Source organism: Clupea harengus, chromosome 6, assembly GCF_900700415.2.
Source record: "Clupea harengus chromosome 6, Ch_v2.0.2, whole genome shotgun sequence".
In the NCBI taxonomy this organism is placed as follows: domain Eukaryota; kingdom Metazoa; phylum Chordata; class Actinopteri; order Clupeiformes; family Clupeidae; genus Clupea; species Clupea harengus.
The window spans coordinates 24740265-24766644 of NC_045157.1; the positions used below are offsets into that span (position 1 = coordinate 24740265).

General features: G+C 44.4%; 2 protein-coding genes across 2 annotated transcripts; both read right to left on the reverse strand.

Moving 5' to 3' along the window:
- Positions 1-475: 475 nt before the first annotated feature.
- On the reverse strand, positions 476-19072 carry dhx38 (DEAH (Asp-Glu-Ala-His) box polypeptide 38). Its single transcript, XM_012814882.3, has 27 exons — positions 18906-19072; positions 17804-18289; positions 17102-17295; positions 16693-16869; positions 16236-16398; positions 15957-16075; positions 15631-15707; positions 15238-15393; positions 14799-14960; positions 13845-13952; positions 13606-13721; positions 13355-13492; positions 12993-13179; positions 12248-12433; positions 11938-12078; positions 11735-11845; positions 11243-11359; positions 11027-11134; positions 10808-10920; positions 8162-8370; positions 7094-7248; positions 6813-6968; positions 6045-6179; positions 5652-5777; positions 5317-5412; positions 4886-5007; positions 476-1627 (listed from the first exon to the last, which is right to left on the reverse strand). The coding sequence occupies exons 2-27, from the start codon at positions 18142-18144 to the stop codon at positions 1546-1548; spliced, it is 3795 nt and encodes a 1264-aa protein (XP_012670336.2). The 5' UTR covers positions 18145-18289; positions 18906-19072; the 3' UTR covers positions 476-1545.
- Positions 19073-20705: 1633 nt separating this feature from the next.
- Positions 20706-25451, reverse strand: LOC105889116 (cytochrome b5). The gene is made up of 5 exons (XM_012814883.3): positions 25058-25451; positions 23690-23818; positions 22372-22398; positions 22130-22164; positions 20706-21957 (listed from the first exon to the last, which is right to left on the reverse strand). The coding sequence occupies exons 1-5, from the start codon at positions 25265-25267 to the stop codon at positions 21867-21869; spliced, it is 492 nt and encodes a 163-aa protein (XP_012670337.1). The 5' UTR covers positions 25268-25451; the 3' UTR covers positions 20706-21866.
- Between the last annotated feature and the right edge of the window lie 929 nt (positions 25452-26380).

Below are 26380 nucleotides of genomic sequence, written 5' to 3' on the forward strand. Positions count from 1 at the left end.
TGGAGATTAATTGAATTTTGTGTGTGTGTGAGCGAGAGAGAGACAGTATTTCAGCCAGACGAGGAGAGAATAGTTGAGTGTGTGTGTGTATGTCTTGTGTTTGCATATGAGTTACACCCAGGGGGTACTGGGGGAAAGGGGAATTAATTAAAACACAGGTCTATACTTTCAGCAGAGCCAGTAATGAGCAAGTCCAAAGCCGTGAATGCTTATGTATTCAAATGGAGTTGGTTTAGTTGGCCCTGTGATCGTCAGGAGCAGGGCAAACAAGAGTGCTTTTGGGAGAATATGAGACTGAAAATATTTGTGTTGAATATCTTGGAAAGAAAGTTAATCACTCTTACAGGTTGAGCAGAACGGACCCATAACAAATAAAATGCCATTAAAATGTGTAATACACTTGATATGCTAAGGCGCCATAGAAAATGTTGTAGAATAGTGTACACACACACACACACACACACACCACAGAAAGTTTCTAATTACAAAAGAAGTATTTAATATCATTTCCAAAAATCACACAAATGATAAGCTGCACTCAGTGCACCGTTGCAGATAAATATTGACTGTGACTGACCGCGAAGGCGGCTCGAAGGGGCTTAGGGCTTAAAAACAATCTGTACAAAACCAGAAAGAAAAAAAAGTAAGAGACAAGAACAGAAGTGGGTACACAAGGATGAGAAGGAACCAGAAGTAAATGAATGGGAAACGCATCACCTCCAACCCCGTCTGCAGCGCTCTCCAATTTACAGCGAGGCAGGCGGGGGAGAGGCGCAGCAGTGGCCCCTTCGCAGAGACAAGCAGGGCTGACAAGTAGCTGAAGAGGGCACAAGCCCCATGCGGTGTGCTAAATCTGATCCTCCATGTTTCCAAGACAACACCTACGCCCATTACACCAGACACAACGCAGATCCTTACTGCGAGTACAAACAACACGCCCATCAACAGTGGGTCTTAGAGGCTGTTTTGTTTTTTGTTTTTTCGCAGGTTCTGTTTAAACAGAAGGGAATATGCACTGGGTGTGATGTGATTACATTTGTTATGTCGGGTAGACAAAAAGGTAAATCTCTTTTTTTTCCACTGACAATAAGAACACCTACAATGATAGTTCATGAAAATGATCACAACTTATAAAATCTAATCCAAAATGACATTGGATTGCCTGAACACAAGACGGGGGGGGGGGGGAAAGAGATTTTCGGACAATAATTTCGTTGTTGTGATTGAACTCAGAATCTGTTTGTCTAAAAGAGTGCAGTGAGTAATAAAACAGCCATTTCAGGGGCTCTCTGCTCTGCCTGCAAACAGAGTACAATCACTCCGCCATCCTCTGAAGGGCTGGGCTCAGAGCCTTAAAATCTTTTGCCTTATACAAGTGTGCCTACTGCTGGCCAAATTGGGGAACTGCAAGGCTTCAGTACTCATGTCTGATGGTGCCAAGCTGTTGGCTCAGCATAGACGGAGTCGGTCCGTTAAAACAGTGTTTCAGTGGGGGGAGATGTGGTGTCGGGTGAGGTCCACTCAGTGTCCGTCACAGGTCACAGGTCACAGGCCGAAGCGTGAAGGGGTTCGTCTCGGGGTCATGGGCAGTTCTTCTCGTCGGCCAGGGGTGCAGATTTGGGGTGACCTGGAAACATCATAGACATCATTCGTTAACCAGGTTTAAAAGGGATCAAAACAACTGATGACTGACGAACATTCTTCTGATGTCATCTTCCTCTATGCAACACAGTGTAAGTGTGTTCCTCTGTGTTAGTAAACACACATGCTTAAACACACTACCTCTGCACTCCAACCAGACAGAAGTTGATCATTATTAAAAAGGACTAATAATGATATGACCTATAATAACCATCATTATTAAAAAGGACTCGTAATGACCTATATCATCACAGCTCTCTTCTCTCTCCCTCAGTGGACATGGATCTTGTATCTCTTGCCCACCACTCAATCTACTATATCTACACAATGACCTCACTGACAACTCAAAAATCAATCTCTGACTAGGTTTCTATCAGTATCAGGGGGTTGATTTGACCCCTGGGTTAGGCCATTCAAACAGGCTTTGAACCTCTTTTACAGTATCTTAGTAATGTGTGTATGTGGTTAACTGTACTGTGAATGAAATGTGATTAAAAACCGGAGTGAGCACAGAGAACAGAGGGAATGAGTCAGGAGAGACAGGGATGGAAGGGGTGAGAAGTGATGAAGGGGAGGGGACAGGGGAGAATAAAAAGGACAGTCCGTCTCTCGGAGGGCCGCTGTGGTGCGCGGCATGACAGCCCACTCTATCATCTTTAATTACAGCTGCTACCCAGCATTCCCCCTCCACACCGCCTGCAATTACACCCATCTGGCCGTGACCTCGGCACCATAGCAGCACCCCCCACCACCCCCACCACCTCCACCCCAGCAGCCATTAGGTGAATTCATACGTCCAGATCAGACGTGTCAGTATCTCCCGCTTTGTCATCCTCTGTTGACATGTGCTTTCAATCTGTCCCTCCACAAAATAAATAAATAAATAAACAAACAAACAAACTAACTGAAGGAGAAGCTGTGTAGTTCTTCCCTGGCTGTCATTAAACTGAGCCCCATGCCAAGGAGGCGTGTTGTTTTATGTGTTTGCAGGCTCCTGGTGCAGGGCAGCGAGCACAAAGAGAGCGCTGACCCGGGCCCCTCTCTGTCTCTCCGGAGTCCTCCTCAAAAAGCACTTGAGGGTCTGCAGCCAGAGTGATCCTCAGATCTGAGTGGAACAGAGAGGGGGAGTGCAGGGAAAATTCGCTGGTGGTGGTGGTGGCGGTGCGGAAGGGGGAGCTGTACACTCAGTGAGATTAAAGCCAAATTCAGGCTAATATGTCACCCCACTCCTAATGCTCTGTGAAGTTTGGGAGGCAGAGTGGGAGCCGTTTTTTGGAGTGGTCTGTTTCGGGGTGGGGAGGTGGGTTCTCCTTTTCAACCGCCAGGTGTGTCATGACCGAGCCCCGTGGTAAGAACAGAGGAAGAGCTTGTGGTAATGGAACTACAATACAGGCTCTCTACTTCCAGCATACACACAGCTACTCATTCCCATTGATCAGGCAAATGTACGAATAACAGGCAGCCCAAAGAAGCCGAGAGCCTATTCTCTGCATCCTAGGAGCCCTTTTACAGCAGAGTGGCCCCATCAATTCATGTTGGTTTGTTATTCTCCTTCTGATGAAGGGCAAAACGACAACACTATTCCCCATTCATGTTGGTGAAAAAACCCCAGCACACTTGGGCTTCTGTGGTTACATGTGCTTAGAAATATACAGAACTCAGATGTGTTTCTTTATTCCCATTCAGTGCCATGGCAGCGATCCTCACTTAAGTACCGGATGCTGAGTTTTTAAGCCAGTGAGAGGAGCTGATGCCAATGAGCTACTGAAAGAGCTCACCTTTAATTAGTCTCAGTCAGGCACACAAACGGCAATCCCCTCACTTTTAAAGGTGCAGTCCAAAATTCTAATCCCATGCACTTTTTTGTCAAATTCAGCTAACTGCTCCTCACGGTCCTCTAGCGGTCCGTTAAGTGTTCTGTGCGGTGTTGGTACACAGCCCCGGCTCTGTAAAAGGGAAACAAACGTAGTGGCTCGGACCAAGCCATAAACGATCCCAGCCAATCAACGGAGGGATCGTCATTTGACTGGCTGTTGGACTCGAATATCAACAACCTTTCTCAAAACCGAATCGTGGCCTGCATCTTTAAATGTGATAACGATGAAGTCTTGGTGAAGACACGCCAGACACCCAGACAAAAGCTCCTGCTCCGAGATAAACACGCTGATTAATTAATAAAGTGTTCATTGAAAGTGGAACTCATCTTCCTCCTTTGTGACTCCTGACAGATGTGTGCAAAATTAATTTGGAGGTGGGATTCATCAGAAAATGAAGGCTCATTCCATCTCTCTCTCCCTCCCTCCCTCCCCCTCACGCTGTCTCCGCTGTGGCCCAGTGAAAATTGCTACAGTAATGGGGGTCAGCCAGGAGTCAATATTATTTCTGTTCCCCTCATGTGGAGACAAGAGGTGAGAAAAGCTCATCAAGAAGACAAAGAGAAGCACAGACGAAGGGGGAACGACAGACAGAGAGAGAGGGAGGGAGGGAGGGAGAGCTGAAAAAAGGAGGTGAGAATGAATTGAGGAGATGAAAAGGGAGGAATGAGGATGCTAAAACGGTTGAGTGAAGGGTACCTTTCCTCAGCTGGCAATGCTCACATTTGCGTGAACACACGGAACTAGGGGTCACAAGGACTCTGACGTCATTAGGTATGGAACTTTTTCACAACACATAAGACTTAGAAGACTTGTTGTTCTTTTGTGTGCTTGTGATTTTTGTCCAGTTTTGGGAATTTTAGTTTACTAAGACAAATTAAGACATAGCTCCAAGTACATGAGCACTTCTGCCTGACCAGGAAGTTAAATAATGAATAGGAACAATTATCATTCCTTGTCTTAATGCAGCAATTATGCCCAGCGTCCCCGCACTGCAGGACCACTGCGTTAAAGCGTTCGCCCCCAGGGCTAAAAGGCTTCCGCGGGCTCTTTGGAAACAAATGGGAGTTACGCCAGCGAAGCAGAAAGGCCCCGGCCAGCCGCTCTCCTAGAGCTCCTCAGCAGGAGGCGCGGGGGCCACCAGGGTTAAGGGTGGCTCTCTCAGCAAACACTCCTCTCCGCTTAATTACAGCCATGCTTAATATTAACACTACGCAGCACACACACACTGCTAATGGATTAGGCATGAGGTGTGTGTGTGAGAGAGCGAGCGAGCGAGCAAGCGAGAGAGAGAGAGAGAGAGAGAGAGATACTGTGCATGTGTGTATGGACTCTGTGTATGGGTTTGTGTGTGTTGTGAGGATGACTACCTGATGCTGCCCACGTTGCTCTTCCTCTCCTGCTCCTCCTTGCGGGTTATGATCTGCTGCTGGGCCATTGACATCTGCTCCTCCATGTTGGTGATCTCCTCCTTGGCCCGCCGCTTGTTCTCCTACACACACACACACACACGAGGAAAAGGAAGGAGTCAGAAGTGGAGATGTATGAAGTGTCTCTTGAACTGTGATGGTTATTATTGATACTGCCACTACAAAGTTGTGTGCACAAAGTAGCGCGTGTATGTAAACAGACAAGGGCATGTCCCCACCTGGTCTTGCTTTATATTGCCGTACAGTCTTTGGCAGAGGGGCCGTGTGTGTGTGTGTGTGTGTGTGTGTGTGTGTGTGTGTGCGCGTGTGAGAGAGAGAGAGAGAGAGAGAATGAGTGCGAGCGAATGTTTGTGGCAGTGTGTGTGTTGTACCTGTCTGCTCTTCCCGGCGTGTTTGATGCTGTAGAACATCGGGCCCAACTCAGCCAACCACTCCCCATCCACTGAAGTCACACACTGCATGTACTCCTGAACACACACAAACCAACACAGAGATATGTTAAACACACACACACACACACACACAGACAGACACAGGGAGTTACCACATACATCCACCTGTGACAACAAAGGCATCACAGATAATCTGATCTTTTCACATGTATGCATACAAATTTGGAATCATACAGTAATCACAAGCTCACAGTTGATCCAAATTCACAGTTGTTTACCAAGGACATAGGGAAGAGCATAGCAAAGAACTGTACCTTAGTAGTCATGACCAGCTCGTGGTAAGTGATGTAGTCTGGAGTGTAGCCCATCCCAAAGAGAGAGCTGGTAGGGTGCAGGTGGCAGGGCATCCCTGTCCTCACATTCACATACTCACCTATGCCCTGCACACAGACACACACACACACAAAAAATTCAGTGCTGACTGATATTGAACTTCCAAGACTGTATGTACGTAAAGTAATTATTCAGCTAATGTACACTGATAGCAATTGTACAAATTGATGTCAGTAAGGTTCAGAGTAAAGTGAAACATAAACAAATATGGTGGGTTTAAGGAAGACCTTACAGTTGTCGTGTGGGACCGTAAACTGGCATGTAATAACTAATTCCACATTATAACACATCTGGCACATGGGTTGGTGGTGTACCTTCAGTTTGGCAGCCTGGTGGAAATAGGCAGCACAGATGCACTTCCTGATTATGTCCCAGTCTGACCCGCAGGACACCATGGTCATCCTCTGCTGCACCATGATGTCCTTCAGCTGGGCCCGCACCTCACGCACCTCAAACACACACAAACACACTTATAAAATATACAGCCGATATAGAACAGCATTTTGGGTGTAAAAGCACTCTTGCAGGGTCTTTACCGTAAACTAAAACCAAGACGACAAATAAGGGTTTTAAAACAAACGCTTTCGTAAACTGAAATAAAATGATTTCTGTGTAGAAAGTCTGAAACTAAACTAAATATTTTCATTATCGTTTCATTATCCATTCAAGGATGTCACATTCCCAAAACTACCGTAAGATGGCGCTATTAACGGATCAGTCTGAAATGTCAGGGAGGAAAGGTGCAAGTCCTGAATGGGTCTAATTTAACAGTGAATGGCTGAATATTTAATCTTGTTCTTGTAGGTCTACTGACAGGCTTTTAGGTGGATACAAATGTAGGCCTATTGGATATGTTAGTTATGTTTAGTCTTGAAATATTTACATTTTCAGTGATAAGCAGATCATTTTTCACGCCTTACTAATCCTAAAATGACTAAAACTGACATCAAACTATATTAAACGAAATAGAAAAGCGTCCATGAAATAAAAACTTAACCAAAAGGGAAATTCAGATTGAATACAAAAATAAACCAATTTTAAAATGGAATGTTATTGACTGGTCCTGATCCGTGTGCAGGTACCTTGCGCATGGCCTTGGTGTGAATGAAGTGATCATTGCACCAGACGCTGGAGTAGTTGTTGTTCTTCCACTGCAGGTAGACGTTGAGGTACGTCAGGTGATCGCTCTCAGGCACCGCAAACTTCTCCCTCACCTGGTCGCTCTCCTCCTCTCGCCCCTGAAGAACAAAGAACAGCCACAAAAGGTCTTAATTAAAAGAAATTAAGAAAAATAAAAAGTATCTCTATCTGATTCATTTGGGTTTAGTAAATCTGCTAGTTGATGAGGTAACTGCAGGCCTACCTTTGGCCTGTAGAAGATGGCGGGCACCGACAGCATGGACACGATGATGAGGATGTCTGCACTGCAGCCCATGTCACACGACACAATCAGCATCTTGGACAGGGCTGGATCCAGGGGAAACTCCACCATGAGGCGGCCAGTGGGGGTCAATGAACCTGAGGCAGAGGGGGGGCACAGGACGGGGTTAGACGTGCCATGTGCCTATTGCTAATCTGAGGGCAGTGCTGTACGCCCTAGGAATCTAGCAATCTGATCATCCCACTGGGGATCCACCTCCTGATAGCGGTCTTCAAAGAAACCCTGATGCAGTCGAAGAAAACCCTTCTGAACAGTTTAGCTGGGCACATTGGAACAGACTCAGCCCTCAATGGCGTAAGGCAAAGGGCTGCTCTGTAGGAGGAGAGGGAGGCAATGGTGGTGCAGTCCATGTCTATGCTGTTGCTGGATAAATGAGCCATCAAAGCCATTGGAAGGTATAACACCATCAGACAGGGAACACAATACAGACTACTCGGCTTCTAATGAGGATAGAGCTGATAATGGGGGGAAATTGCTGAGCATTTCAGGAACATGCCTTTGATCAAACCCTCAGCAGCTCAGACATTGCAGCGTTTATGTGGGATTAGCAGAGGGCTGGAGGAGAGCAGGGCGCCGACAGCTACTTCAGGACGGTCAGACCCTGATGCAATCCTCTGTTAATGCCAGACAGGCTCTTACACGGGTCCAATGATCTGCAACCTCCATTTATACTGACTGCTGGCAGTCAGTTGAGGGTGTAACATCAGGTCAAATTAGTCATTAGCCTAGCCTAAATATTAGGCCTACTGGAAATAATACTGCTCTTACGATTTCTTTTTTTGGGGAGTGGGAGAAGGGGTTATCCCTTCAATATCCCCAGTTTGTAATGGCAGGCCAACATCCTATTCACACAGTTATGCATTGGACCACTAAAAGCTTCAATTCCATTTGCGCCGTCTGAATATTTACGTTGCCCGTGCGGACCTGATTTTGCTCGTCAGGATTACAAGCTATATAGTAATGTGCTCACTATAGCGTTTAAAGGCCCACCTGTGTTGTCGAGCGCGCCTAAGATCCAGAGCTGGTACATGGAGTTCAGCATGTTGTCTTCAGGCGGCGGGTCCATGAAGTGGAAGAGCAGGAGGTCCTGCACCCCCAGGGACTTGAGCAGCAGGACCACGTTGGCCAGGTTAGTCCGCTGGATCTCGGGGATAGTGGTGGTCAGCATCTCATTCTTATACGCACTCTGTGTGTAGAGCCTGCCAGGGAAGACGGGGAAGAAACAGTGAGATTGTTAGAGGTAATGAACTTATGGCAGAGCTAGAACCAGAAGGGGAGAGAGAGAGAGTGCGAGAGAATTAAAGAATGACCCAGACATGTTAGGGTGAAGTAGGGTACTGAATAAAAAACATAAAAAGATTCAAAATCCCTATGTACATTTACTGTCGGGAGAAGTTACAGCTTAGCCTACATATTGGAGTGGGTGTCTAGTCTGCACACTACCTTCTGAGAACATGCCCAGCATGGGACTTGTGCGTAGGCGTCTGAGTAACGCCCCAGAGTGTGTCTGCAGTAGGACTCCTCCATCCCATTAACCAGCGCACCCCTTACTTTTGGAAAAGGCCATCGCAGAGGCCCTCAACAATGAACGATTCACCAAAACCGGCTTGTTATGAGCGCCTTAAACCCCCTGTGATTAAGCTGTGCCGTGAGTGCTGTGGCGGGGAGATAGGTCTGAGGCGACGCAGGCTTTCTGTAGCCACTCCTGGTTAATGGATAATCCCTCTGAAGTCTGTGGCATTATTCTGAAGGGGACTCTGTAGGGGGGGGGGGGGGGGGGGGGTGTATGAAGTTATGTATATGAGCGGAGCTTGAGTCCCCGCCGTCCGCCATTGAAGTCGCTGCTGTATTCACGGCTTGTGGTGGGTGTTTTTAAGCACTATGTATTCTTGTATAGAAAGCCACACACACACACACACACACAGACACACACACTTCCCCACAGCCTTAGTTCTTCTAAAAGCTCGTCTCCCGAACAAAAATTGATTCTTCACAGATGCGAGGAGCTGGAGGTGTTGAGGTGGAGAGGGAGCTCAGGTCTAATCTTAAGAGTGAAGGAGCTCTTTCAAGATGCTTCCAGACACATTTACATGGAGGCAAAACAAACACAGGCATTTGTGTGTGTGTGTGTGTGTGTGTGTGTGTGTTTGACAGACAAGGGTGTCCTCGCATCTTCCCTGGCGTGCGGATTAGAAAAAGAGGGTCACCGGCGGCCCTGGCGGGACCGGAAGCCTTTGTGGCGCATTCTGCCAGCTGTAAACAGACTTGAACGGCGTGAAATCCTCTGGAGATTACCATCCTGACGCGCTCCCACTCGCATGCTGCCCCGCGCACACAGGGGTGCCAGGGGAAGGCGCAGCTGATGCGGGGGATGGGGGTGGGGAGGGGAGTTTGATGCCGTGGGGTCGGCGTGACGATCGAGGCGAGCGGGAGCGATGCGGATCGGCGCCGAGATGAAAGGATCCAACGAGTGCTCAGACGGGCATCTACAAACAACCCGAGTCAAGCAGAGAGGCCTATTCAAGACTTTGTAGATTTGTTTATTTACATGCACACACAACAAACACACCCACCCCGAGAAATCATGTCCACTGGCACATCTTTCTCAGACTTCTAAGATCAGTTCTGAGAAAATTGTGCAGGGTCAAGAGGAACACGCCGAGCCCATCAGACACCCTACACTCCATTTGGACACGACTGAAAGGGTCGAGGGAAGGAAGGCAATGAAGGACCATGAGAGGAATGGACAGGACAGTCTGCCAAACCGCACCTTAACCCCCACCCAAAATGCATCTCTCTCTCTCACACACACACACCTGTCTGGTGTGCAGTTCACTCAGACCTGAGGTGCTGACAGAGGCATGGGGTGGGGGGGGGGGGGGCAGTAAGCAAGGCTCACTGGTAACAACCTCCGTTAGCCAACGTGGCCATTGTGTGCCAGTACACTCGCCTGGATGGAGAGCTGCAGAGAGAGCGGCCTTAATCAGACTGGTGTTAGTCTGGAGGAGATGGCCTGTGTGTGTCTGTGTGTGTGTGTGTGTGTGTGTGTGTGTGTGTGTGTTACAGGAAGGAACTGAACGTACCGCCAATTTGGCAAGAGATTGCAAGTGCCATTACGAAGCTCAAATTGCACAAGGTACCTGGTAAGAATGGACAGACCTCTCCTCATGTTGCTGGGGGAAGAAGAGTGAGACCCCAAGATCACAGGCCTAATGTCTGGCTCATAATGCAGGATAATTCACCACAGAGTCACCCCCTTCACATCTCAAAATGACATAGAATTTTGAGACTAATGACCGATATCACTGTTTATCAAAGTTCCCTTCCATCACTAGTGACACAGAGGAGTAGTGGCAGGTACGGGGATAAGAGTGCAGCCTCTGTGCTTTATCCATACATCCATCCATCCATACAACTTCCAGTCAGTCATCTAGGAAATGCAGTTCTCCTGCATGAGTAACAGCCATGAGAGCTGTACATGCTAGTGTTGGGTTCCTTGTTCACAGAATAGAGAAGTGGCTAGGTACTTATCCGCTATAACATCTGTGATTCAAGTTTAGATTTGGCAAACGACTGACACCTGAGCACTAAACTACCCAGACATGGGGCTCCACGTGAGACAGTGAGAGTGTTTACCTGTAGCACTGGCCTGGGCCCGTCCTCCCGGCTCTGCCAGAGCGCTGGTTGGCATTGGCTTGGCTGATGGGGTACACCTGCAGGGCGTCCATGCCGATGCGAGGGTTGAACACCTGTGCAAGACAACCACAAGCATCACGTCAACCTCTTTTACCAATGGCTGAAAACAGAGAACTGGGAAGAGGGGAGAACAACCCGCCGCTGCAATAACGCGGGTACCTTGAGTTTACAGTATCCAGCATCCACCACAAACATGATCCCATCCACAGTCAGAGACGTCTCAGCGATGTTGGTGGCCACAATGCACTTCCTGACTCCATCGGGGGCCTAGTGGGAATCAGCGAACACAAGAACACAGTTAAGAATCGATCACGTGCTGAATCAGTCAGTCATACACCATTTCACATACAGTAGCAGAGTGATGGAGATGAGAACCTTCTGGAAGATCTTGGCCTGCAGGTCAGAGGGCAGCTGGGAGTAGATGGGCAGCACGGCCAGAGCAGGGGCATTCTCCAGCTCCTCCAGACGCTCCACTATCTGATCAGACGTCACCTGAGGGAGGAGGTGGAGGAGGAACACATTGGTACAGATAGAATGGAGAACAAAACAATATACAGAGTATGAAAAACTGACTGAGGCCATATGCAGTAACTGCACTATGAAGTAGAGGTCTGCATCCAACCAGATACAAAAAGTATAGGCAAGGTGAAGATTTCCCTTTCCTGTATGAGTGCTTGGAATAACTGATGTTACAGGACCACCAACTGAGCCATGCTGCATTCCTGCTGTTTAGGATGCAGTCATCTCACTCTGACTTATCTTTACATATGCAGACCTCAGTGTCTATGGCCATCTGATTTCCAGACAACTTCATCTCTTTTGCTAGACCGGTTCCATTTCTGAAATTGTTTGTCTCCCTGAACTCACCTCGATGTCCTCCTGACCAGGCATGAAGATGAGGATGTCTCCCATCATCCCACTCAGGTGGATCTGCAGGGCCTGCTTCACTGATGCCTCCACGTAGTCCTCCTGAGGAGTCTGAGGTCCAAAACACAAACGGTATCAGTCGCGTATTACCAGCGCTCTTACAGGCAGAACTGCATACACAGATTAGAAAACTAAAAAGGTACCTTGCTGAACAGGATGTCCACAGGGAATGTTCTTCCTGGAATGTTGAATATAGGAACATTGCCGAAGAATGATGCAAATTTGTCTGAGTCCATGGTGGCGGAGGTGACAATCAGCTTCAAGTCAGACCTCCGAGACACTATCTGAGAAAACATGACAAAAACCATTCCATCTTTTAGTAGAGGTTATGTATGTGAAACACGTAAATAAAGTCCAACACTAACACCAGGTGAAAAGTGAAGCTCCAAATATATACATATATTTTTTCCCCCAGAAAGTTTATAAGTCAATTTTTCCACAGTGTGTTCTGACCTCTCTGAGCAGGCCAAAGAGTACGTCAGTGTTGAGTGAGCGCTCGTGAGCCTCGTCCATGATGACGGCGCTGTAGTGGTCCAGGTCGGACTCGCGCAGCGACTCTCTCAGCAGGATACCGTCAGTCATGTACTTCACCACCGTCTTCTCCGATGTGCAGTCCTCAAACCGAATGGCATAGCCAACCTAGAGGACGACAGAAGCCATGGTAGATTAGGCGCTAAACCCATGATAATGGTGCTTTAATAATGAAATCAAACGATTATGCACACCCAAAATATTCCAAAAACTAATTTTCAGCTCTTTACAATACATTTTGGCAAATAAAGGCCAATCCGGTTGTATGAAATCATATAATTTAGGTAAATTGTACCAATTCTTAAGTATAATGAAGGGAAAATTGTGCATAACATCTGGTAATTCACTAAAACACTGTATTTTGGGGGGGGGGGCAGCTATTCTGCAAAATCACTCTGACTCAGCGTTAACTTGTGGTGTAATGCATTAAATATCCACAAGATGGCAGTATTACACAGTTTGGAAATATGGAGAGTCCTCAAGAGACACTTGAAGAGTGCAATGCTGCACTCTTCAAGCTAATAAAGTTATTTTTAAGACCCAAATTTACAGTTAGAATCCTATGTCTCATGACGTATAGGTTTGAGACAAGCCTTATAGAATGCAACAACAATAAAGACGGCAGAGAGTGGAGAATGAGATTCTTCTTTTGATGCACGGTCCTCACCTCCTCGCCCAGGTTGATCGCCATCTCCTCGCTGACTCTCTTGGCCACACTCATGGCTGCCACTCTGCGGGGCTGTGTGCAGCCCACCATGCCATAGCCGGTGTAGCCGTCCTCATGCAGGTACTGAGTCAGCTGAGTAGTCTTCCCACTGCCCGTCTCACCCACCACAATCACGATGTTATTATCCCTGGAAAACAGCAATCAAACAGTTACATAAGCATACCAAATGGCTTCTGCCCAGTTAGCAACATTAGCTGATTTACTACATGTAACACTATGAAGGACGTCAAGAGTCAGTAAGAAATATTGGCAAGGGTCTCTATGCTGTACTGCTCGGGATAACCCAGGCAGCAGAGTTGTACCTGATAAGGTTGAGCAGCTCCTGCCTCACAGCAAAGATGGGCAGGTACTGCCTCTGCTCCAGCAGGGTCTTCTTCTTGGCAAACTCACTGCTGGCCTCACTCTTATCCTTCATGTGGTCTGCAAACTTCTGCTCCGTCCTGGGGGTGAGGGAGGCAAAGTCAGCGCATTACAGAGCGGCTATGAAGATAACAGGTTAGGGTGGGGATTTCCCAAGAGTCTGTTGGTGAACGTGCAGTGTTTTGAAACTTACTTGTAGTCCACTTTGCCGTCCTGACCCACAGGCTTGGCCTCTCCATCTTCGGTCTTCTTGATGCCCATGATGTTACCCAGCTTGGTTCCTGCCAGTTCCCAGTGCTTGTGTTGTGCCTGTCAAAGATAGATTAAAAATAAATCAATAATCAATAAATAAAACCTTGGTTTTCATCTTAGTGAGACCCACACAGGCTCCATGGCCCTTGCAGGAGTGTGCAGTGTGAGGGGGCTACATACCTTCTTACGCTCCTTCTGTTCCCGGTGCTTACGGACCAGCTGACTGCCCTTACGGGAGATGATGGCCATGTCAGAGGTGGGGTCCCTCACAGGGATGACCGGCTCAGGCTAGGGCCAAAAACACACAGAGTTAAGGACTAGATTGTAGCCACATATGCACACGCAGTTCAGAGAAAAGCTGAACGTTTTGTTTTTTTAAAGAACTGTTTTCAAATGAATGAAAAAGTTGAGATGTTAGGAAAGAAGACTGTGGTTCATAAACCCGTCATACAATTTAAACAAACCCCAAATAGCCCGGCTGCAAGTGATGTTAATGGGAGAAAGCCAGACAGGCTGAACAACATTAAAGTCATTATCTAAAGAAATCAATCCATCTGGATTGAGAGTGTGGGGAATGGGATTAGGCTTTTCTGGGAGGATGCATCACTCAAATTCACAAGTCTCTTTTCAGCCCACCCTGGCCAGAGAGAAAGGATTTCTCTTGTGGCTCGTTAAGAGTCATTACCCTCATTCATTTTTGTGTTTAGCTTCGCATTACCCAAAACCAGAAAAAAATCTCATGTTTGAAAAGTTCCTGCAATTGCACAACAGCAACCATAAAACTACCAACGCATGGGAGTGAAAAAGTCAATAAAACACAAACAACTGGCAAGATAACTTCAGGGTGTCCAGGGTTCGTATAAGGACTTGCAACACTTCAGAAGCAATCCCATCTGTCACAGCAGACGGAATGTTCTGGGTTCCAGCTTCACTCTTAATTAGGCCCAAGAGGACAGCAGCAACATTGTATTGGCAGGCTGGAGGCAAAGTAAGCTGGCATGAAGACAACACTGGAGCCCTCCTGCCTGTCAAGATATGCATTATGTATTTGACCTGCAGTAAACTCCTTGCCTTGTGATGGTCAAACCAATTGTATATCCCTGTGAGCTGTGCCAGTGTTTAATAAGCCCTCACCTGTTTGGTGAAGACTATCCTGCCATCTAGGAAGGGTGGCACCAGGTTGTGGATGAGCAGGTGGACCTTGGCGGCATTGTCCTCCTCGAAGTCCTCATCCACCTCCAGCCTCTGGACCACACCGCTGGTCAGCATGCGGTTGGTCTCCCAGCGCTCGTTATCCTGCAAGGGGCAGGCAACACAACACAGATTCAGGCAAGGGAGGCAATAGCTCACACACCTGCAGACTGGCCTAAATGGACCAGACTACATGTTGACACCATTAGTAAGCTCAAATTCACAAATCTGAACCCAAATTCTGGTAGACTACAACAGGTCATTCCATACCATAAACTCATCAAATTTCATTATGTAAGAAACACAACCTCAGTACTGTAACTGAAAGGCTGACACATGTATGTGGGATAGATGGAGAAGTACTGAGAGTGCTTTGCCATACCTCATTAATCTGTCGCTTGTGAGCGGAGATGCGCTTCTGGGTCTGCTTCTGAAGGACCTGCTCTCGTTTCTTCACATACTCCTCGGAGCTGGAGGCCAGTGGGTTGTGAAACTCGTCATAGCCCTCGTCCATCATGTACCAATCTCTGTCTGCTTGCTGTGAACCAAAAAGCAGCCACAAAGTCTCAAACATCAGAAGATGGCGCAAAACATCTGTAACACTGCAGAACTGATAATGCCGAGAGAAATTATTTTTGTGTGGAACTAACTAACTACTAAGGGTTTTGGCAACAATGCTAAGTAAATAGTTGCTACATGTGAGTAGCCACAATTACGCTGTTATATTGAGCATAAATGAAGCTGTAGAACCTCTGTCTTAAGGGTGAATAGTTACCCGCTGGTCTTCTTCCCACTGCTCCTTCTCCGACTCGTCATCAAATGCAATGCCACCTTCTCCATTCTCACTCTTCCCTGTAGCAGAGAAAAACAGCAAGGGCTCAACAAACCCATCACATTCGCATAATGTATGCCACACTTGAGTGCGTTGCTTCAGACTCAATCCGAACATCTGGTCAGTTTAAAGTAATACACTGCTGTTCATGTCAGTGGTAGCACACAGTTTATAAATAACCCAGAAGAAAGTGGCTTCAGACATCAGTCCCCACAGACAGCAAGGGGAGTCTGGAAGCCAGAGGGAGAGTTGAAGAGCGCACGCCTTACCTTTGCCTCGGGAGAGGCGAGGGGTAGAGCCAAGGTGCTTTCTGTCATTAGCCCATTCATTGTACTTGTATGAGGGCGTAGGTAGAGGAGTGTCGTCTGGGTAACGATTCCTCACAGACCTGCAAGCACAAGGAGCAGCAATCATAACATAGATGAATGTGTTACACAAACAACACGTCAGCATTCTATGGTATTCCATTTTACCCATGACCTTTCACTGTATAGTATGAGAAAAACATTAATATGCTGAGGGAGTTAAGCCAGGCATCCATTTCATACCGGTCTCTCCTCTCACTCTCTTGGCCGGAGGAATGGCTGCGCTCGGATTTGTCTGATTCCCGATGGGAAGAAGCAGGAGAGGGACTTTCCCAGTGGGAGCGCCGGGAGCTGGCATAGCCGGAGTCATCTTCATCCCAGCTGGAGCGAGAAGGGGTCATGGCATCTGTGCAGAGCACATGCTTGGTCAGTTACAGGTGATACACATTTGCAAATGGAACAATTACTGGCTACAGGTTGTTTGAGCTCAATCAATTTTTCTTTTCATTCAACGTATCTGATGTCACACAGCACCTGAATAAGTGACTTTACACCTGAAATTATTAGGAGCAGGTAGACAAGACAAATTGACACAACTGTGAAATGTTAGAGATTTAAAAAAAATACAATGTTACATTTTCGCCCATAACCAAAGACATCAAAAGAAGGACATCGTGGTGAATGCGGTGTGACGACTGACCTTTGGGTCTGTTGCGTGGGCTGGCAGGCTCGTCCCTGTTGCGTGGGCTGCCACGGCTGATGCTGCGCTCAGAGAAGCCGTCTCTCTGCGCGCGCTCGCTCCTCACGCTGCCCTCGCGCTGTGAGCGCTCGCTCCGCTCCCCAACTCCATCGCAGCGGCTAGCGCGGCTACGCTCACCTGCCATGGCAACAGAGACAAAGGTAAGCATTAGCAACTGTTTTAAAGAAAAGTGATTAGAGCAGAGCAGGGCAGTCCTGTCCAGAACAGAAGTCCTGTGAAGTAAGGACAGCACACTGAACTTGTGGATAGATCTAAATGCTAACCAGCTGTAAACTTCACCAACAAATTCAGGATAATAGCTCATTCACACTCCCAAATCTAAAAACATTGCGTCACAGTTAGGACTTACTTCGATCACCCTTTCTATCTCTGTCGCGGTCTTTATCCTTATCCCCACTCTTGTCTTTTTGCTTGTCTTCTTTAGAGGAAGCATATACTCCATGTTCCCGCCGGTCTTTTTCTCTTTGCTGGTGTCTACGTCGAAACTCTTCACTGACACCACCTGTATTGGATGGTGTCTCTGAACCAGTTACACGGTATTTCCTGTATCAAATAAGACAGTAAACTGAAATAAGCATGTCATGGCACAATCAAGCAGAAGTGAAGATTAATGTTACAATCTGACAGTCTAAATAATTTGAGTAAATATACTGAATATCACTATAAAAACAATATTTTTTTGCAGATTTCTTAATTTCTTCCACTTTACATTTCAGTGTAAATCATATTTGATGATACTAAGAAACCTACTAGCCACATAGTGTCATCCAACAAGTTAGGAAACAACCTAAATCTTCATAATAAAACATATCACCACATCTAATGGATTATATAACTCATGGTAGCATGATAAAATGAAATAACTGATTTTTTTCCCCCTAGTCTAGGCCTGGTGCATGAAAGAAGGTGTTAAGCCAACCATGTTGATTTTGTGTGGCATAACAATTGACAGCTTTAATTTGTGCTATACTCCATATCTGATCTGTTGTTGACACACACATCAGCATTCAACATGTACAGAGAACAACATAAAAAGATTAACTTTACTTACCGCTCATTTTTGCCACCCTTATCTCCCTTCTGTTCTTCTTCCTCCTCATCATCATCATCAGATTCCGAATCGCTCTTGCTCTCTTCCCAGTCCTTATATGATGTCACCTTAGATTTTTTGGCATTGCTTTGTTCAGGTTCAGAATCCTGGCGTTCTTTATCCTCGCGTTCTTTTCGCTTCTGGGCGGCCAACAGGTCCAGCCCAAGGAGCGACGTGCGTGGTGCGGGTGCACGGAACACGTGCTGCTCTGAAGCTGCATTCTTCTTCTTCACTATCAGACCTCCCACCTGCTCATCCGGGTCACTGCCCTCCAAACGATGCAGAGATGCATCATCTTCCATTTTTTGGCCAGATGAAGGAATATTTGAAAGTCGAAGATGTGTGTTAACGTGCTACAAACTCAGGTAGACCATCATGGGGTGACGTCTGTTTGAAGTAAGACGCTCCACATGAAACTTGACTAAGCTTGATGTTCACCTGTGTTGACTAAGAAGAGGAAAAACATTTAATATAGAAACTACACTGTAAAACACTGATAATTATATTATTAATGTTGTGATTTCCCTGTATTTCTTGCTGGAGACAACAGTGAGAAGCCCGTCAGAAGCTCTTAGACGTCTGCGACTAACGTTACTCCGGAGTACACGTACATTTACGAGCGTTTTCAAGTACTACTTAAGTTACGATACTTTCGGGAAACGGTCCGAAAGTGTAAGATGATTCGTAAGAGGGATTCTACGAACTACTTACGCATACGATGTTTTTAAGAAACCCGGCCCTGAACCTATAATAAACAAGCCGGGGCCTCATTTTGGGTGCATTGGTTATACGTCTACCTATAACCCAAGTTACTTACCCAACGCCTTTAAATATAGTTACAACAGCCAACATAAGACAAGCATGTGGTAGAAACATACATTTACATACATAATACATACAACAGGTTAAAAGAGTCGGCAATACTCAATATCCAGGAACCTAGCTCTGGCATCATTCCGATGGCTTGCTTGCTAGTTAACATTATGCCTAGCTAACTAGCAGGTTGGTTTCGAATTAGAGATTAATTCATATTTTATGTAAAAAGAGAGAGTTCGTTACTCACTGAAAATGATTCGTCTTCAACAAATGTTTTCCTGGTGTTTTACAGTTATCATAAGGACTGAAAATGAGGAAATGTTTGCGTTTGAGCGACAATAATACGTTTCATGTCAGGGATGAATGCCGCCATTACAATCCCACAATCCCCGGTGTTATTCTTTTTTAAACAGCAGCTAACTCATTTAGAGCATTACTGCCACCTATGGGATATATTTTCACCTACAGCCGAACTCGAAATTCTTAACTCCCTTAAAGAGGTACTGCACACTTAAAAGTTTTTGAGCTGTAAACTAAATGATATGACTGTACTGTGATGAAACACATAAATGCTGGTGTTAAAAATTATATGTTTTGTTTTTATAAAAATCTGCATTGTATGACATGAAAATGGCATCTACTGCCAGGCCAAATGCTGATGTACATCATGATATGGGCGGCCCACCTCCCCTATTCCCAGTCCGTGAGTGTGAGTCTCATTTTAATTTACTGATCGGGAATCACAGGAGTTTAGCCCACCTGCCCACTTTTTAACATTTAAAAAAATATATGCTGTGAGTAGAGTTAGGCTGGGGGTCTTAAATTCAGTTTGTACCCACAGACCAACAACGTGTAATACCAAAGTCCTTAGGAAGTCTTATAATGGTAATACTGTACTTATCACACACCTAAATGCATCCCATGTAAGACACTCACTTAGGAGGGCCAGGGTATCTCTCAAGGCCAACAAATACAACCCCTCACTGTTGCAAGAGGCTACATAGTTAAAAGAAACAAGCTCATGGTCACTCATCTTGCATCATATCAAGTGACCATGGTAGGTCTTTCTAAACCTTCGAAAGCCAGTCAAATCCTGTATATTGTTTCCGCATGCCTTGAACTGGAATAGCTTGCTGTTCCCCCTATAACCTTGATGGATGGTTTAATATGGTAATATGGTAGAGCCACTTGTAATGGGAAGGGCATTATGTTTTGGCAAATGCAGTGTATGGTATGTCTTTTATGTTATTGTGAGACTTGGGATGTGGAAAGAAAAAAAGACCAGGGGGGTATTCCACGTACGTTGTTTAGTGACAAACCTGGATAAGTTAACTCAGAGTAAGTGGTAAACCTCCTAATGAAAGAACCCCCATTGGTTCATTCTCCTAGCAAAACAACGTCAGAGGGCTCTTCTATTCGGAGGTTTACCACTTACTCGGAGTTAGCTTATCCAGGTTTATCACTAAACCACGTATGTGGAATACCCCCCAGTTGTGTGAAAATGTAAACAAGTACAATTTTAATATTTTATTCAAACAGCTCATTTAAACAAGAAATGATATATTATTTATCCAATATCAATTCTTAGTGGGTTCTGTATGTTGATTAATGTTCCATTTGTACCTCCTTAATAATAAATAATAGTTTGCTTTAAGTTACTTTAAGTACAAGTCCATGTCTTTTCAAAAGTCCCCTGGTAGTTGTGCTGATATCCTTGTTATGACACTGTGTTGGAAAGACATTACCCAACACATTGGCATTTCAAAATGCTTTAGTACTGGGGGCAGGGCTTCTAAGACTAATACCTTTTCTGCAGTGGGTGCTAAAAAATATTCTTTCAAACTTCAAACAGTAAAAGGAGGAAACTATTATGATTAGATAATCATTCAAGATTTCTATTCATACATCTATGCCTTAACTGCAAACGTAAAAATGCCCCTAAATCCCAATTACTCTAACAATAATAAAGACACGACCATTCACTATATTTGTCAAGGACTTCAGCGAGGCAAACAAGCTTTAAAAAAAAAAAACAAGGACACACAAATAGAACACCTCTAAAGAGGACCCCAGGTTTAATAAATGACACTTATCAGAACGTGCTGTCAATTTTCCTTTCCAATTTCATCACTATGCTGCATGTTGTTGCAACTAAAATAACAGAAAACAAACCCTGAAGGGGCAGCTTTCTTTAAGAGCATAAGTTATCATAAATGTGCATAGAAATGAACGAAACATGTAGATATGGGCATATACTCTGTGCATTTCAAGTATCATGGGTAACTAACTCAAATTCTCACCACCCAAATCATTTTTTTAACAAATGTCTAAACAAATAAATTACAGATGATAGTAGTATACTTCAGTATATGCATATGCAAAAATAGAAAATAGGGTTTGAGCAAGAGATTACAAGATGTAGACAGGACAACACAAACCATTTACCCTAGAAGAACGTACACATCAATGCCTTATTTATCCAGTTGGAAAACACAAGTGTCAAATCTTTGAATCAGCATGCTAACCAATTGAGAAGAAGCATGCATCTGGAGACCTGCTGGGGACCAACCTGGAAATTAGTCAATGCAATTAATTTCTAAAGCTTCTTGTTTCTATTTCTTATCATTTGATTCAGGTGATAAGAGGATCCCAAAGTGAAAACTAAGGCAATCCCCTTTCCATCATCGGCAAGCTAGCAGCAATGCATAATAAAAGCTGAAGACGTTAGACACTTTTTAACATCAAACCTCACACTGCTGTTATAAAAATATGTTGCTCACTCATATCAGTTGGTACGTCCACATCACTTTCAGATCCACTATGACGCTAGGTATTACTGGCAATTCTGGAAATGTATTCTGTTAAGAACATTTGGACACCATTTTACCTAGTTCACACAGTTATTACTAATTCATATAATGTCAGCACACATAAGAAATCAGAAACAGGGCAACGGACAGACAAATAGAACCATCGTGACACAACGAGCCATGGCTTTCTCAGGAAGAGCAGTCATAAAAACAGGGAGGAGGACGCTCATCAAGTGAAATTATTCTGTCCCCTCTTCTGAAAAACGTGGTGTCAAGGAAATCAAGGGCTCCATCAAATGTGTCTGTGTTCGATGTGACCACGAGGCAGATTTAGTCAAATATATTAAGGCCTCCAGACAAATGAGAGAAACGTCTAATGGAACTGGAAAGGGATAGGATCAAGAAGACTTGTGTTCCATCAGGTAGAAGCGATACATGACCCCAACAATGGCCGCTGCAACCGCAGGGATCAACCAGGTGGTCCACGAGCTGTAGCAGGGGGAAATGAAACAGTATCATTCCGTTGAAGAGGTACAAAGAAGTACAAAAACAAACAAACAAAAACACACTGAAAAATGTTACCACCAAAACTAGTAATAAATAGAGCAACAGGGAAACCCAGAGTAACAGGGCTCCCGGGAAAATTTGAATAATGACCAACCTGCCAGAGTCGTTTGAAGTTGTGATATAAACATCCTGACAATATAAAAAGAAAGAACAATGAAATAAATGTTTTAATGAAATAATTCAAATTTAAAAAGGCAAAAAAGCAATTATAATAAATTGACAATAGGAATAACCTCAGGATTTAAAAGATGTACAGTAGACTGACTTTCTTATACTTCTAACATTTTACATTTGAAATGAGGATTTTTTTTGGATCAAATTTGAGTTTGATCTTACCTTTTTCGCATCTTTTTTTCGATCGTTCTGCATGGATAAATGACAGAATACATTTCAGATTATTTCTTAGTTTTCTTAACATGGTGTACTATGTTAAGTGATGTAGGTCCAATGTAGGTTGATGTTTAGGACCTCACACATTTGTATGAAATCTGTTGTAATGCACACATGAAGCATTTGAATGTAAATACCCATTCTGTTTTTTTGTTTATGCATGGTGTTTTTAAACTTCAAAAGGTTTTTGTGGTCAGACAAGCATAGTATTTCATTAAACTCTAGTGACCAGTACGCCATGCTCTGGCGTGAGTTATCATTTATTTTTGTCTGGATGTAAAACTAGCCTGACAGGTGGAGACATGATCAGGTTTTAAAATAATGTACATGTTAGTTTGAGAATCAACGAGTTGAGGTTAACTGTTTGCTGGTTAATGACAGGGACAGGAGAATTTTTTTAGTGCGGGAGAGGCATTAAAAGTGGACCCCAGGCACGTACAAACAGCAATGGCAAATGGGGCAAAGTGCGGGATTGGAGATTGCTGTCTGATGTCAGAAGACAACTTCAAGTTCCACAGTATATTGTTGTAACTGCTATAAGACCAGACAAGGTGTTGTATTCTGACTGTGGGCACATTGTTTACTTTATTGAGTTCACAATTCCCTTTAAAGATGCAATTGAGAAAGCATTTGAAAGGAAGAAGCAAAAGTATGTGGGAGTGTTAGCGGAAGTGCGGCAACAGGGTTGGCTAAATCAACCACAGCACTTATGTTGAATTTTGGTTTTCGAGGACAGTCACTCAAAGAGGCTTTAAAGAAGAAGTTCTAGGCTGCTGAAAAAGCAAACCAGTAGTTGTGGCTGAAGCGCTCAGACTACTTGTGGTTGTTAATTAACCTGAACTAGCACGAAGATGTGTGAAATCTTGTTGAGGTGTATCTGGAGTTGTATCGGTTGTCGTCTCTGATATTGACATGTTCTGACCAACCATGAGTATGGAGAAGGGTGGGTCTTGGATGCCAGACACCCCTGCCTTCTGGAGGTGTTGTGGGCCTAATTCTAAGGGATTTTTACATATTTTGTATAAATAAAAAATTGATAAAATAAAAATAAGCTGCATACTGCATATCCACTGTCCCTTGCCTCCTTGAAATTTCATATTTGTTCAGTAGAAATTAAGAACTCATGAATGTTGGCATTAGTTCACTGTGACTAAATGACACCTGTCTACAGGTGATGCACTGCTAAATGAGCCTGCTTTCACCTGCCACATCATCTTGCACCCTCACCACTCCCACCCAATCATTATGACATTTAAGACAGTACCATGTGGAGCTCCCCGACATAATACTGCTCCAGCATCTCTCTGGCATCTGTGGAATGGCCAACATCTTCAAAGCTTTCTGTTGCATCCGACCCAGCCTGCTCCAGTAACACCTCCTCACCTCCTGGGTGCTGTGGATAAAGAAAAAAAAAAGAAAGACTGTAACGGCCAGAGAACAATGAGGAAAAGTAACCCGAGAATGTGGCCAAAGAGCACCAGATTATCCTTTGTTGGTTTTGCAATTACATACTGGTTAAAGGTGATACGCATAGACCCACTTGGTGCTTGTTCACACTTATGTGCACAGTTTAATTTTACATAATTTGGCCAAAGATCAATCTTCCACAGACCCAAATTGTACGTGTTGCTTTCGTGAGAGCCAATTAAATGATAACCTTAGCCCCATTTCAGACTGTTACAAGGTTGCACAACGCCGGCAAGAATGTCCTCAAGTAAACCCGATGTTATCTAACGATGCCCATCGTTACTCAACTACAGTATCTTTTCACGGACTGACTCAATTCCGTTTACTGCTAATACTTCCCAGCCTACTTTAAACTTCGATCTCGGACATTAAAAAGCCAAGCTCAAGGGCTTGCATACCCATTACCCCACGAGACTAATTTAGCTAGGTTATCTAACTTATAAAGCTAACTTTTCCCAACCCAAGCAACGTTTGACAAATAAGACCGGCAATTAACAAACGTCACATACAGACGTTAGTTTTGTAACGTTACTTGAAGAACTTTACTGAGGTTATTAGTTGTGTATTAGCTGGGGTAGACGAACAACGCCTGTGAAAACGTTGGTTAACACCAAAAGAACACGGGAGATGCCGCCACGTTATCACAAACAGCACGGAGAGCAGTTGACATTTCAGCATTTCACGTTACTAGCCACATAGCAAGCTACCTACAACATCAGTAATAGTATCTATGTATCTATCTAAATAAATATTATCAAGCAAGGTAAGACATCTCCAAACTGTTTAACCAGGAGTTAAGATCAGCCAAGAGGCTGTCTGAAAACGAACCTTAGCATAGCTAAAATGATAGCTAAGCTAATGTTAGTTTTCAGACATCCTAGTTAGCTGTCTAGGCTACGTGCACTAGGTATCGCTATCGCTACATGCCTACCTACCTAGCGCACGTAGCCTAGACAGTCAACTAGGCAGCTAACTGGATGCTAGCTATACTTGGTCATTTTACTAAGGGTTTACAAGGGGACAACCTAAACAACTAACTTCAGGCTAGCCAAGTTAACCACCAATGCATCACATCTCAGAACATTAGCAAGCGCTAACGTTAGCTCTTATACAAACCGGCTTTCCCCACACATCTAGCTACCATCATCTGACTCAACGCCCTTACCTCTTCCATAAAACTCGTAATATCATACACTTTATCGTGAATGATAAGCCAAGTGTCCTTGCTGAGGTTATGTGCTTGAATTTCCTCGAGTGTGTAGTATTTCACATTGCTTTCTGGTGAGTCCTCAGATGACATAATTCCATCTCCATTTTCCATTTTATGATTGAGGCTATCTTCTGTTGTTATTGTAGAGTCAATTTCCTCTCCCATTGTTTTCTTAACTTCTTTGCTATCTTTCGACTTTTGGGTTAAGTGAAACTACTGTTGTTTTTTCTAGATAGCTGTTAAGACAGAAATGCTTATCCTACAACTTCCACATTACGAGCGTTATGTATGCACAGGACAGAATTCTCCTCCTTAGACAGCGTCTAATCAGCAGACCTCTAGAACACCAATCAATTTCCATGGGACCATCTTCCAATGAACCTTTAGTGTTCACAGCAACGAACCAATAGAACGAGCCCGTTTATCTTTAAACCAATCATAGTAAACAACAGAGAATCACGAGACTTTCACACAGCCACCACGTTTTCAGTCTCTCAACAGGTAGCCCTTTACATCCTTGGCCGCAGATAGGTTGTTTCCTATATAGAGCGCTTTGCGTGTTATTAAATTATGCTATGTGTTATGATATGAATGTATCGATAATTTTTACTCGATAAATTATATGATATACCGTTTAAGATCACAGTGGGTGGGTCAGAGAAAAAATAACATCGGCCTAAATATTGTAGATTAGCATTATTTCATGCACTTCAAGCAAAAAACTGGGAAGGCTGAGTGTGTGTAGATAAATGTACTCATATGCTGTTTTCTGTGCACGAAAATAAATCCACAACTCACTCAAAATGGGTTGTCCTTGTCCATGTCAACATGTTGTCCTAACCCTCAGTGTGCACAAGGACTAACTGCAGCATTGAAGTTAAACATTGAAAGGGTGCCTTTGTGCATTCACAAACAAATACGGTGGAGATTAACTCAGGGAGCTGTAAAGGGGATGATTTCCTATTGAGATGAAAGGAAATGATTTACAACAATGAGTCAAAATTATCAAGTGAAATACACAAACATTTGTAAAGAGAGCTTTTTTAAAATATACACTCACTCATTTCTATTTAAAGCTATATATGTGTATAGGTCATAGGCCATTTGGCATTCATATTTTGTGTTTTAAATGAATTGTCAACTTTCAAACTCTGACACACATGGAAGTATTGATACATTAGGCTACTACAGGATGCTACAGACAGCTATTCATATGATAAGGGTATGGTAATTCAGTGATCTCTATTGGGCCATGGTGTGTCAAGAAAACCTGTGGGG

Bases quoted from the DNA above. Each gene is read 5' to 3' on its own strand.
- dhx38 (XM_012814882.3), bottom strand. From the start codon at position 18,144: ATGGAAGATGATGCATCTCTGCATCGTTTGGAGGGCAGTGACCCGGAT. The intron at 15,708-15,956 runs GTAAGGCGTGCG...TCTCTGCTACAG, and splicing joins TCGCCTCTCCCGAGGCAAAG to GGAAGAGTGAGAATGGAGAA. The intron at 5,008-5,316 runs GTACAACACACA...GTGTGTGTGTAG, and splicing joins ACGCCGGGAAGAGCAGACAG to GAGAACAAGCGGCGGGCCAA.
- LOC105889116 (XM_012814883.3), bottom strand. From the start codon at position 25,267: ATGGGAGAGGAAATTGACTCTACAATAACAACAGAAGATAGCCTCAAT. The intron at 22,399-23,689 runs GTACTGTCTTAA...TTATCCATGCAG, and splicing joins ATGTCGGGGAGCTCCACATG to AACGATCGAAAAAAAGATGC. The intron at 21,958-22,129 runs GTTGGTCATTAT...CCCCTGCTACAG, and splicing joins ACTTCAAACGACTCTGGCAG to CTCGTGGACCACCTGGTTGA.